At 38.5% G+C, this 13,329-nt stretch overlaps 1 protein-coding gene across 1 annotated transcript; it reads right to left on the bottom strand.

The window, feature by feature from the left end:
- Nucleotides 1–1,012: 1,012 nt before the first annotated feature.
- Nucleotides 1,013–2,413, bottom strand: LOC139714340 (carbohydrate sulfotransferase 1-like). The gene has a single exon (XM_071626051.1). It carries the CDS (start codon nucleotides 2,411–2,413, stop codon nucleotides 1,013–1,015), a length of 1,401 nt encoding a protein of 466 aa, XP_071482152.1.
- Nucleotides 2,414–13,329: the final 10,916 nt, after the last annotated feature.

Here is a 13,329-nt window from a genome sequence, read left to right as displayed (position 1 = left end):
AAAATTACTATGCAAGAGATAAATTCTCTTTGAAGAGATTAGTACAGTAATTGATCAGATTTGGATATTCCTATCCTAACTCAGTACATTTGAGCACGAGGGGGGGGGGGGGACTTTAGGGGTCTACTCAAAATACGAAGACTTCCGTAACATAGCCTCATAAACAACATTCCATTTCAGATTAGGTCAGAATATCACTGTGACTTCTGACAATTTTTCAAGTTTCTGTACATATTTCATGCACACTTTTCTTATCTCTTGAGACGGAAAGTGAGTCGACAAAACTGTTTGGAGCACTATGTATACTCGATTATGTGATTCCACGCTTCGATTTTGAGGCGAAAAATAGGAAATTTTGCCTCTTTCATAACTACTGTACTGGCGACGGTTTAACACTAATATTATCTCATGCATATAGTTGATCTTGGTGGATTGTAAATTAACACAAAACTGATTCGATTGCACTAAATGCAGTTTCCTGATCCACCGGTACCCAAAATATGTAATTATTCAACTTCTTTTCCACTGGATTCAGATACTGAAATATATCTCTAAGTATGACACATTCTAGTCATAATACATCTCGCCTGTCAGAGCAATTATGAGAAGGAATTAATAAAAAAGAAAAAATTCAAATACTTTTCAGCAAGGCCTATATCACACACGTGGTAAATGTATTGCACCATCTCATTGCATCGATTAACGTATGTGCCAATTTGATCAGATATTTGGTGTTTGATATTTTTACCTGAAAAAAAATTATAGATATAACATATTGTTACAGTAGAATTTCAGTTCTCTGAAAATACAGTTTTGTGTAACGATGCATCCATAGTGAATACCCTTGCAGTACCCACTACATAAGAATAAGTAACCCAAACAACACCGATAAGCATTATGACCATGCAACACAAGAACGTCTTCTATTTAGTCATCTGCTTGAAGAGAAGAGAAACAACGGGAAAGAGATAATGGTCACTCTGCTCAGCTTTTGTAGGATCATTGTACTATTTCAGGGCAGAGACAAGTCTAATGGTTCTACCAAAGACAGTGATGTATCAAAGATAATTTCCGATGGCGCAAGTTGTCTGTAACCAAAAAGACGCATGGCTTCTGCACATACAGACTGGACGTAATCAGCTTCCGACGGCTGCAGGTTGAGTCGCCATTTGGATGCAGTGGCTGATGCATTTTTGTGCATCTTGAACAACGGTTTGCGTGAGAGTTCGTCGTCTTGTTCGTCGTCCACTGTGTTGCTCCACACCCACTCCAGGACTTCTGACGGCGGAGGCACTTTCAGGAACTCGTAGATATCACGCGTCACATTGACTGGTCTGTCGGCAAAATCCTCGTACCGCACCAATTTATAGCGACCTTCTAGCCACGCGGGCTTGGACTGGGCCGTCCGCAGTGTTGAACACATCCATCGGCAGAGTACAGGTAACCCTGGGGCGACCTGTTCTTCAAAGACGGATTTTCGCGAAGGCTCTAAGTTGAAGAAGACATTACCATTGCGCGAGCTGACACTGAGTCGAGGCATCTGTTTCTTATCCGCACCTCTACGCTCCTTGTTCTTCACAATATTGTACTCAAGACGCGAATTCGCTGTACCTCGTGGATCGCGAACAAGATGAACAATCTTTACATTTACCCCGTCATTCTCAACCAGAGGTTTCAGTTGCTCAATATCCCCTCGGATAAGTTTAATGGCCATGCGTTTGTTAAAAGACAAACATATTTGTTCAACAACGGCAGGCGACAGGTTCATGCAATCTTCCTTTGCCCTGCAGAGTGGCATAAGAGCGCGGCTCTTGGTCCGTCCTCCCCAAGCCCCAAATCTCCGAATGAACTCGGGAGAAAACTTACATCGACTGATATTGCGTAATACTTCCGACATGGCCTTCTCAATGTCGGCATTGCTCCTACCTTCAGCCAGCCAGTCATTTCTGATGTGGAGAGGTTCGTAGAGGTAAAAGAAATCGCGATTCTGATTAAAAATCTGCCCTACGACAGATGAACCTGTTCGCATTTGTGCTAAAATCACAACGAATTCTGGTCTAAATAAAGCAGAAGGAAACGCAGCAAGATTGCTCCCTGTGAATGTCTTTTCTTTTGCCAGCGGCTCTCTTTTTGTCCAATCAATGCTGGACTTTTTTCCTTGGGTAGTGAAATTTCGAATGGAAGAAAGAGAACTAAAAGCATTCCAATACTGAATCTGAGTCCCATGTTCGGCTGGTATGTTTCCAGAACGGACAGAGTTCCCGTATGTGACGACATCTCCAAGGATAGCAGACTGGCGGTCAGTCGGAAGTGTGTCGAGATGCTTAAATTTCGTCACGATGGCATAGATCGAGAGGAAGACCAGACATGAGCAGAGCAGAGCGGGGAGACGCCTGCGAGAATACAGAGCCATTGCAATACCGGTACTTGCGGCCACGGTGGGGGTCTCGTCTTCACCGGGTCGTCGGCAGAATTCTCGAATGCTAGGCAGGAGTGCTGTCTAGTTACGGCGCTGCGAGTATGAATCCAATGTTCTGGTTCACTGTTAACTGGGAAGAGGATCCATTTCCTTGGTTTCTGGTTTTACAAGTGAATTGATTTGTGTGTATACGCTAATGATTATGTGATGAGGCAGCAGCTGGGATGATCGGTTGGTATATTTACATGATATGCTGTACACCGCATGCGATCATGTCGGTTTGATCATTGATGGTTAGGTTTTATGCTGCAGTTGTCTCTCTCTCTCTCTGATGTTATGTTAGTGATATATCCATCCGAGATAACAATCAATAAGTAAAGATCAGTCAGCACTCATGCGCATTGCGTTATGTATCACTGGCGAAGGTCTTATGGGCGTACGTGTATATCAACTCGCGACATTTCACACGCGCACAACAGCTCCACTCTGCCCGTATAGCGTCTCCAGCTGTTTGCCAGAGCCCGAACTTTCCGCGTTCAGTATGTTGCGGTTGCACACACTCGACTTGGGTCATCCGTACAAGGTGACCTCTGGTTATTCCAGTCAGCTAACTAAGCAGACGACAGAGTCAAATTTCCGTACACCTAGTCTTCTGCCAGACGCTAGAGACGATCCCGAAGGAAAAGAAGAGGTCTGGTGGTACACGTGTTGTATCTTATTTCATTCTACGTGTATTTGACTCTGTTTCATTTCATTCTTTTTTTTTACATTGTTTTGTAGACTAAAGATGCATCAAAATTGCAATTACAATGCATCTGAATATTCACTGACCATTGATACGAATGGACAAAATGGTCAAGGACACAGTAATTTGGATGGATAATAATATAGAATAATTATAGTACTAATAATGATAGCACAATAATAATAAAGAAAGACACCGACATGATAGAATTCTTTTATTTGATTTGTTGTTTTTAGATCAAAGAGTTTATACAGAAGTGATGGTTAAAAGTAAAATGAATAAGAAAAATAAACGAGGAATTTTGGAGAAAAATATGAAAAAACACAACGGACGCAGATATATTGCACTATTGAAGTGGTTGCATTTCAATATGGTTATAAAATGTGGGGCATGTGTCAAAGCAGTCTCGCTCCAGAATATAGTATTGTTTTGAGATAAAAAAGGAAATTGTCAGCGTGTAACTACCAAAAAACAAAGCTTTATAAAAAAAAATGTGCTTGTAAATAAGGGCGGCATAACGTGTTGTCGGCGGGGGAGGGGTGAGTTGTTGGCATAGAAAAACAATGCCCGCTGCTATACAAAGGCACTTGTAAATACTCGTCATAATAATGCATAGCATAAGAATATGTATCAGTTCATACGTACGCTCATGCAACATAATTTAGTATCAATCTTTCATGAAAAGGTGTACGATAAGTGTTGAAAGTCCTCATACAGAGAAAACGTCCGAGCTGATGGAGGTTGTGGGAAGTGTTTTTTTTTTCTTTTCTGTCTGGAGTTTTACTTTGCAGTTGTTGTTTTTTTTCTTTCAAGATAGGTGTCATAATAGACACGGTACGAAAAAGGCAGCCAGTGGTAATGGCAGCACTGATTTAACCCTACTATTTCATACCGATGGTGCTGTACACAAACCACGCACACATTGCATCATAAAAGACGTCCTTCTGAAGTAAAAGCAAACAAACAAACAAACAAACAAAGAAACAAACAAACTATTTATACAAGCCACGTCCACGAGCAAGTGATTGCTGATCGCCACTGTTCCATCACTGTCCATTGATACTAATGATAATGATAATAATAATAATGAGAATAATAATGATAATAATAATGATAATGATGATGATGATGATGATAATAATAATAATAATAATAATAATAATAATAATGATAATAATACTAACAATGATAATAATAATAATAATAATAATAATGATAATAATAATAATAATAATAATAATAATAATAATAATAATAATAACAATAATAAGGTCTTATTTATCCAGGGTAGCCTCTTCAGTGTTGCCACTGCTCTACCAAAGAGCCCAGCCATTATCATTACCTCAGCGTTGCCAAGTACCCATTTTATACACCTGGGTCGAGAGGGACATCGTGGGTAAAAACATCTCTTCCAAGGACGTAAGCACTGGGCCGGAATCGAACTCGGGTCCTCTGATTGGGAATCGGGAGTCTTATCCACTATTCCACAGCGCCCCCACTTCTCTTTGGAAATCAAGTGATATTTGTCCCTTTATAAAGCTTTTATAGAACTACCTTTTTTTTTTCTTTGCTATGCCTTACGCCATTTCCCGCAGAAAGCGAATTGCCGAAAAGGGGAAGTTTATAATTATGCTAATAAGTACTAGTAACTTGAACTGAGATGTATAGCGCCCTCAAACACCATAATAGTAATGGTATATTATACCATTACTATCGCGCAGCCGATAATACGCTGACGAGAGCGTTTCTGCGTGCTTTCCAACTGGTGACTGAATGGTTGCTACATACTCTGGTTGGACTCGAACCAACGATCTCCTGATTAATAGTCATATCCAATGGACCACTGAGCTTCCACCTGTCAGCCAAATGCTGGTTCTTTCTTATCCCTCACAGCAGCGGGTATACTGCATAAGTTACTTATTCAAATTAATACATTCTTGCGTCGAGTTGCTTTTATTTCAACTGATTGAAGAAATGCCGTTCATCAACTTAAATAACTTGAATTATTTTGATGATGGCAGAAACACTGACAACTAACGTTCTGCGTTTAAAGGGGCAAAACGTTTGTATACTTTTTTGATGATTATTCGAGAGAGTCTCCAAGATCTAACCTAAACGCTCTACACCTCTCTCTCTCTCTCGAACAAGGCTTAGGCAAGCCGACCGGAAAGGCGGCGGCACGAATACAGCTCACCCTGGATTACCGCAAGACTACTGCGAGCCAGACATGTCTCGCAGAAAGCTAACTTCCGTTTGCTTTTGATGTGATATATTTTGTTGCGTATCTCTGCACTGAAATTATTCATGTGATGATCATACATTATGATAGAAATATATACGAGAAATGCTTATCAGTTCACGGTGGTCGTGAATAAAGGTGATCAGCTTGCACCAACAATTTACTTGATAATCCGAGTGATAATCATCATGACTGCTTACTAGTACACGTGTACTCGTGTAAGCCCTGATACGTACCACGTGTAATATTGCTGTCAAGATGTGTGAGCAGTCCTAATTGTCCCACGTGTTAGAATATCCTGTAAACAGGGATAGCTGAGGAATATATTGATTATTCTTCTGCTGTGCTGCTATTAGACGAAAAACTCGCAGAACAATAGTTTCGCACGTTATCATTATTACGTCATTCTTTTTTTCCTAACAGATGGAAGGGGGGAAATGTGAAGAACTCACAGAACAATAGTTTCGCGCGTTATCATTATTACGTCATGTTTTTTTTTTTCAACAGATGGAAGGGGGAAAACGTTTCAACCTTGGAGGTGTCGCACATCATCTGCCAGCATCCCAACATATTGGAGGCCAACGTCTATGGTGTGGAAGTACCAGGTAATACATAATATTGAAGTTGTTACGATTGATGATGATGACAAAGGTGATTAGAAGATGATATAACTAGTGATTAATTGTAACAGATATATAACAGATATACTGATAACAATGATAATGACAATAATATAGCCGCATATTAATGTTTTGATAATCATTGAGCTAATCATATTATATGATTTGACTAGATTTAAACAGGTTTCATTTAAATAAGATCCGTCACTGTTGGGGCCATATTGCAGCATTCAACTCGTTTAACTATCTGACTATCATGGAGCTTTTTTTTTTTGATACAGGTAGCGAAAAGTAAGGTTTTGCATGCACTTGAAAATAATTTTCCATAGATCACCTGCTAGAATGTACTAGTATATACATTGTATATATATATATATATATATACTGTATATATATATATATATATATATATATATATATATATATATATATCATATATAGATATATAGATATATATATTACAACACACACACACACACTATTGAATATGAATCGCATTAAAGATTCTTTACCCTTTATGTTTCATATCCACGGGAACCAACTTTACTTTCACTTCAGTCCTGAAATTCGCAACGATTTTTGTATGGGTTTTTGCTTTGTCTTTGTGTGTGTGTGTGTGTGTGTGTGTGTGTGTGTGTGTGTGTGTGTGTGTGTGTGTGTGTGTGTGTTCTGCTCATACCCTTCAGTTTCATCATGCGCGTGTTTTCTCAGTCTGCGCCGAAACAAATATCTCATTGAATTTAAATCAGTGTGTTAATCCAGACTATAGCCAATATTGTGAATAACTAAAAACTAGGGGTTGACCTTTGGAAACATTTTTTTTTAATCCTTTTACCTACCGCTAACTCACACAAGCCATGTGGGTATGGTATCATAGTATGTTCAGGCCGGAAACGGAAACAGTTTCAGAATGACATGACGTCATTTGTGACATTGAGTATGTTTAGGGACTTATCATTGATGTCTATTTATATATGACAAAGGAAGGACAATGAACACTAGTGTACATTCAGGGGGAAATGATAACTATGACAATTTTCCTTGTGGTGTGGTGGTATCCAGCACCAAATTGGTATGTTGATGACAAACACCGGATATTTCTTTAATGTGTCTATGTTTTTCATGGACACGGCAAAGTCAGCTAGAACATAACAAATCATGAAGTCACGTACGAGCATGCGTACTGCCCAAGCATCTATTGAATCTAAACGATACAGTCACCATGTATGATTCTGTTTACAAGATGATGAAAAGATCATCAATTAGCAAACTTGGACCAGATAACGATGGCTGTCAAGGATGAGAGCCACATGTCCAATACACTTCATTTATTTTCATTAGGTCCATAGAATTGACAAATTGACATAGAATGACAAATTTTGATCAAAGTTCAGACTCTCTTGTTTTTATGCGGCTGTACAGCATTACCTAATATCTTTCCATTTTGTTTAAGATTAACGCTACTTTTCAAAAATAAAAACAAAGGGAAGAGCATAACTTCGAATGAATGTGACGCGAAAAATTCCAGAAAGAATGATCGAGCATCATAATTCTTGAGTAAATCGGTAGTTATCCGCATGTAAACTACGAAAATGTTCTAGAATGATACTTTATTTTATGTGAATTCTATTTTGTATGGAAATGTTACAGTTGTTCTTGGAGTAAAAGATTTTAGTATGTCTGAAACATTTCTGTCACACTAGAGGACCAACTTCCTTGTGTATATAGCCGAAACCACTCAGGTACACAACAATAGGAGGGAAAAGATTGTGTTCAGCTTGCAACGTAAATAAGTCTTAGTTAACTTCTATAATGATAATGTCATTAACTTTTTATGGCATCCCTCACTCCTCCAATCACCACCAGGACACGACGGTCGCGCAGGTATGGCAAGTATCTCAATGCGCCGCGGCGGGACATTTGACGCTGACGCCCTCTATCGTCAAGTGACGGAATCACTGCCCCGCTATGCTCGCCCCCTCTTCGTTCGTCTCATGCCAGTCATACCGACTACGACCACTTTCAAACATCAGAAATCAGAGCTGGTGAGGCAGGGATTCGATGTCAACATCATCGCTGATCCAATCTTCTTTCTTAATGATCGCAAAAAGACGTATTCGCCCATGGACGCGGCAGAACTAGCCCGAATTCTGGCTGGTAATTCGAAGCTTTGAAAAAAAGAAAAATCCAAGCTGCTGATATCGGGTTTAAGATGTGTTTCGTGTTCCCCTATCGAACAAAATGACATTCCGCATGGCGACATCGAAATTTAATAAATGTCTCAGTATATCATCGTTATTAACTTCATGAAGAACTGCAGAGTATGTTCCCTCCGTACTCGAATGTGCTCATAATATGACGATTCATAAGTTATTGTCAACGTGACGAATTTCAGACTTTGGCTAATATCAGAACGATTGCTGATAATCCATCGCAAAGTTTATCGATGAACGTGTGTGATATGATTTTGTTTTCGAATTGATGAATGCATTTACTCCGATGTCGTATATTTTTTACCAAGTCTTTGAAGCTGGGGAGTTTTATAGCAATTTTAACGTGATTATTCTTATCGCATGTCAGGACACATTTTGTGTGTGTGTGTGTGTGTGTGTGTGTGTGTGTGTGTGTGTGTGTGTGTGTGTGTGTGTGTGTGTGTGTGTGTGTGTGTGTGTGTGTGTGTGTGTGTGTGTGTGTGTGTGTGTGTGTGTGTGCAAAAACGGGCCCTGAACTCCGTTGATCCAACCAGGAAATCCATGCCCAGGTTGATTAGTACGTTGTAAGTGCACGAGATTTGAATGTATTTGTTGCAGAATATCCAAGTGATATGAATTATAGAAATATTCCTTCTCTTTCTCTGAATCTTTAATATAGGAGTCCGTTCTTATATCCAAGTCGTCCTAAATTTCATTAAAATGCTTCTATTTTCTGACGAAATTAGTGCATTCTCTTTTTCTAAGGCTAAGGCTGTTTGTGCACGGACACGTGCTATTGATATTCGAATGGCAATTCTACTTTGACGAAAAAAAAAAAAAAGAAACTATGCACAGATAGCACCAAAAGATGTATTTCGTGTGTAGAAGTGTATACCTTCTCTATGAGGTGAAAGCAGCGCTACGACAAAGCACCAACTTAAAGGACAAGTTCATTTTCATAGACATGTGGGTTGATTGAATGCAGCAATATTAGTAGAACACAACAAGTGAGAGATTGAGCAAAATCGGACAATCCGTTCAAAAGTTTTGAATTTTTGAAGTTTCTGCTCAGTCACGACTGGATGAAAAGACTACTATAGCTTGTGATGTCACATGAGTACAACGATATAAAGAAAGAATAAAGAAAATTCAACATATTTCCTTTTTCTCCCTTAACAAAAGAACACTCGACTTCTCTCTTTCAGGAGGCAGGGGGAATAATATTACCCTTAACATACGTCAGTAGCAAGTCGAAGAACTGTGCACTTTATTCAAAAAGTAAAGTTTTGTGAAATTCTCTTTTTATTTTCCTTATATAGTTGTACGCATGTGACATCATATACTGTAGTTGTCTTCTCTTCCAGCAGTGACTGCGCAGATACTTAAAATATTCGTATTTTTTGAACGGATTGTCCAATTTTCCTCAAACTTTCACTGATTTGTTTTGCTAATATTGCTGCATTCTCTCAATCTTTATGTTTATGAAGGTCGACTTGTCCTTTAAGCGTTAAACGCCCTCTACAGTTCGAGAGGCGGTTATTACTTTCCGAATTGCTCGTCATGCGCGATTCTCTCTGTAACAAAAAAAAAATGATAAAAAACCAAACAACAACAGCAACTATTACCACTACTACTACTACTACTGCTACTACTGCTACTACTACTACTACTGCTAACTAACAAACGTTTCCCCTCTTGAGTCTTAGCCGCATTTCTTTGTCCCTCCAATACCAAAGCGTCAAAATAAGAACGCTGATGATAGAGAGTAAGAAACACGGATGAAATAAAGAAATATAAGTTCAATGATGATTAAGCGGTCAAAGGGATGGTATAGTTTTGATTGAGGTGGGACTTTGACGGGTTTGCAACTTGTGTGTGTGTGTGTGTGTGTGTGTGTGTAAACTAGTCCTCTGATGAAATATGAAAGAGCATAATTATAATTCTAAGAAGAATCACTTTATGAAATATTAAAGAGCACATCATTCGAATTGGAATTTAAAGTTTATTTGGGGTAAATTGGTTTTGAAATGATTGAGATATCCAAATAAATTGATCCTGATAAAAGGTGGGATCCATCTATGCTCTTTATCATTTCATGAAGTGGTTTTTAAGCATCTCGTAAAAAGTTAAAAGATGAATCCTCATCTCAACCAATACCATACCATCATTTTCATAAACAGCCGTGCGGCATGAATGTATGTAGGCTATATTTGTGTACCTAACTACAAGTGATACATGTTGTGACGTAATTTCACTATTTGGCGTATTACTTGCGTGAAGGCTCAATTTGATTGTCCATGATTATTTTTCATTATTTCTTAATGTTTAATGTTCTTTATGTTTTGCTTTCACGTGTGCACTGACGATTTCGTGAGTCGTTGATTATATTCACAGATTTGCCTAGTATCTACTAAAATGGTAATTCGCGCGTGTTTGCGCAAAGACTGGATTCTTTCTAAAGGACATGTCATTTATCTAATGGTGGCAAGGCCCCACGTCTGTAGAAAACACAGTAATGTAATCCTGCCACTATCACCTTCCATTGTGTTGATGATTTTGATATTACAGATTAATGTTTTGCCCCACCATTATTGTTTATCGTTTCCTTGTTGATGTAGTAATTATTATTAGATACTACCATAATTACAGTTGTTTTGTTTTAAGTTTGTGTTTTTTTTTTTTCATTCGTTTTGTATTGGTTAATATCGTTTAATATTGGTCAGCCGCGCAACACTCCCTACGGAGGATGGTCTGTTTTAGCAATTTCATATGACCGGTCCAGCAGCGTGCCAAAAAAAAGCGAAAATGGTAATACTCAAGGTTTTTGCATATTTAACCTAATTTGACTCAATTTACACCAACTGCTAAATCTACCGTATCTCTGAGATAAAAATCTACAGAGCTCCGCGACTCCGAGTCTGTGAAACGTGACGTGAGAAAGGATCATTTGTAAACCCACTTTTACAGGATTTGGTATGGAGGGACGTTTTGTACTTTCACCTAATAGCGAGCATGGAGAAATGGATTTTTGACTGATTTCTATCTTTAAGCGACTGGAATACGCTTAAAATGCATTTTTCAAGAAAGCACGCTTTAACGGACATTTTATCTGTGTTTGTTGAAAACTAAGGCATGTAGTTAACACGTACTATTTGTGATGTCAGTAAACACTCGTAGGCAAGATACGCAATACACCACCAATTAAGCAGCAGGACATTGACCCCCGCTGAGTCAAATTTTCAGCCAATCTAACAATTACTCTTCATCATAAGATTGTATAGGCGTGTTTGTATGTGCATTCATGTGTGTTTGTGTGCATGTGTATGCTTGCAATAATATGTCTGTCTATATGTTTGTAAGAGAATCACATACCCGATTGACTACAACGTATATTCAAAATAAAATTTCCGCTCTAACCAGTGATAAACAAGCAAACAAACAAACAACAAACACAAAAAGCAAATACGTAATACAAAAGGGATTTGTAATATTGCACCATGATTATTCATATTTGTTCAACCTAGCTAATAAACAAACATAACAAAGAAAGCTGTTTATCTGTCCGTAATAACTGCAAGAAAAAAAAATGATGAAAGAGACCGAAACGAAATCAATAAACATATAGGATAGTGTTTTTATACAGAAATGGACAGGAATGCGAAAGACGTCCAACTTGGTGCGAAGTTTTGCCTATCAAACTGCCCTCACTTCCGTAAAAACATTGAATATAACTTTACCAAAGTGTTTCACTATATTGCATTTTTTATGACAGTTACGTACGTCACAATACATGTACAGAAAATAGGCAGTTTCATTTTGTTTAACTAAACAGTTAAAATGCCTCATTGTCGCTTAAAATGACGTGGACATAGGCCTATTTTCAAGTCGAAAGAGCAACAACTTGGGATTTCAATTTGGATTACCTTTCCCCTCGGAAAAATTATATGACGTTGAAGAAGTATAGCTTGAAGACGTTGTTTCTATTCCTATGACTTCATTTGCATACTCCCTTAGGCTTACCTTTCTTCTTTATTGAACATTTGATTGAGCACTTAGGACCAAAATTAAAGTATAAGAAGGATATTTCAATTCCATTGCTTGATGTGTTTCCTCAATTTACTGTCACGAACTTTTTCCAAATTTGCTCGATTCCAGAGGCATGTCTAATCCATCATTAAGCAGACGTTACAGATATCGAGAATCAGAACAAGCCAAGGACTTAACTTTAGGCAATGGCCCCAAAAAAGAAAAAGAAGAAAAAGAAGAACTGTGTAATTAATTGTCCTCCTTCTTTTTCGAACTACATGTGCCAAATTAGCCGCAACTCCGGTGGTCAGACACTTCAAGGCGTCTCGATGAAGATCTTTATGATTGCATCAAACTAGGACGGGCGATATCAACGTCTCGATATGATTTTCGCAGGCTACCGGTATACGGTCATCGACATGGCCAGACCGATATTTAAAGCGTTTCATGGAATAAGGCTGTTTAATTGGGTCACCGTGGGTGTAGTGCCCGTTGACGGTGTCCAAACGAGGACAGTTCGCCGAACAACGTCATCAGCATGGAATAAAGGTTTTGAATTTTTGTTTCACTCGATTTTAGATTTTTCCGGTCCCGCCTGATTTCCGGATGTAAGAGTCTGTAGATTGTTGATACCCGGCTGAGATGATGCCGTCTTTTAACGATGTCATCCTTTCCGCTCTTGTTTTCTCTGTATGTATAGTTGTACTTTAAACCGAGGCTTCTTGGATCATTTAGATAAGAGTACATGAGGGGGGGGGGGGGACATGCTGTAAAAGAAAGAAATGGAGAGTTATAAGAAACATAGGTGCTGATGGTTCGCTTCAGTCTTATTGATTTGCTAATTCTTTTTAGCTTTTTAGATAACAAGAAATTAAACTATACTATGTCTTATGGTAATCATGGTTACACCGTCCATATGCTGGAACAAAATGGTCACGGAAGGCAGAATAAATACATGTCTTGTGATTAAGACGCGGTCATGCCAACTGTTTACTTTGTATACTGTTCAGGAACCAACTCCTAACAAAAATTTTCATGACCCCAGTCAGTTAAACGTGTGCTAAGAGCCGAGATAAAGGAATCCTAGT

This window comes from Diadema antillarum, unplaced genomic scaffold (genome assembly GCF_040938485.1).
Source record: "Diadema antillarum isolate AM-2024a unplaced genomic scaffold, OU_Dant_1.0 seq00002239_RagTag, whole genome shotgun sequence".
Lineage (NCBI taxonomy): Eukaryota > Metazoa > Echinodermata > Echinoidea > Diadematoida > Diadematidae > Diadema > Diadema antillarum.
Note: the sequence above shows the minus strand (reverse complement) of the source record. Positions and strands in the feature narration are given on the sequence as shown.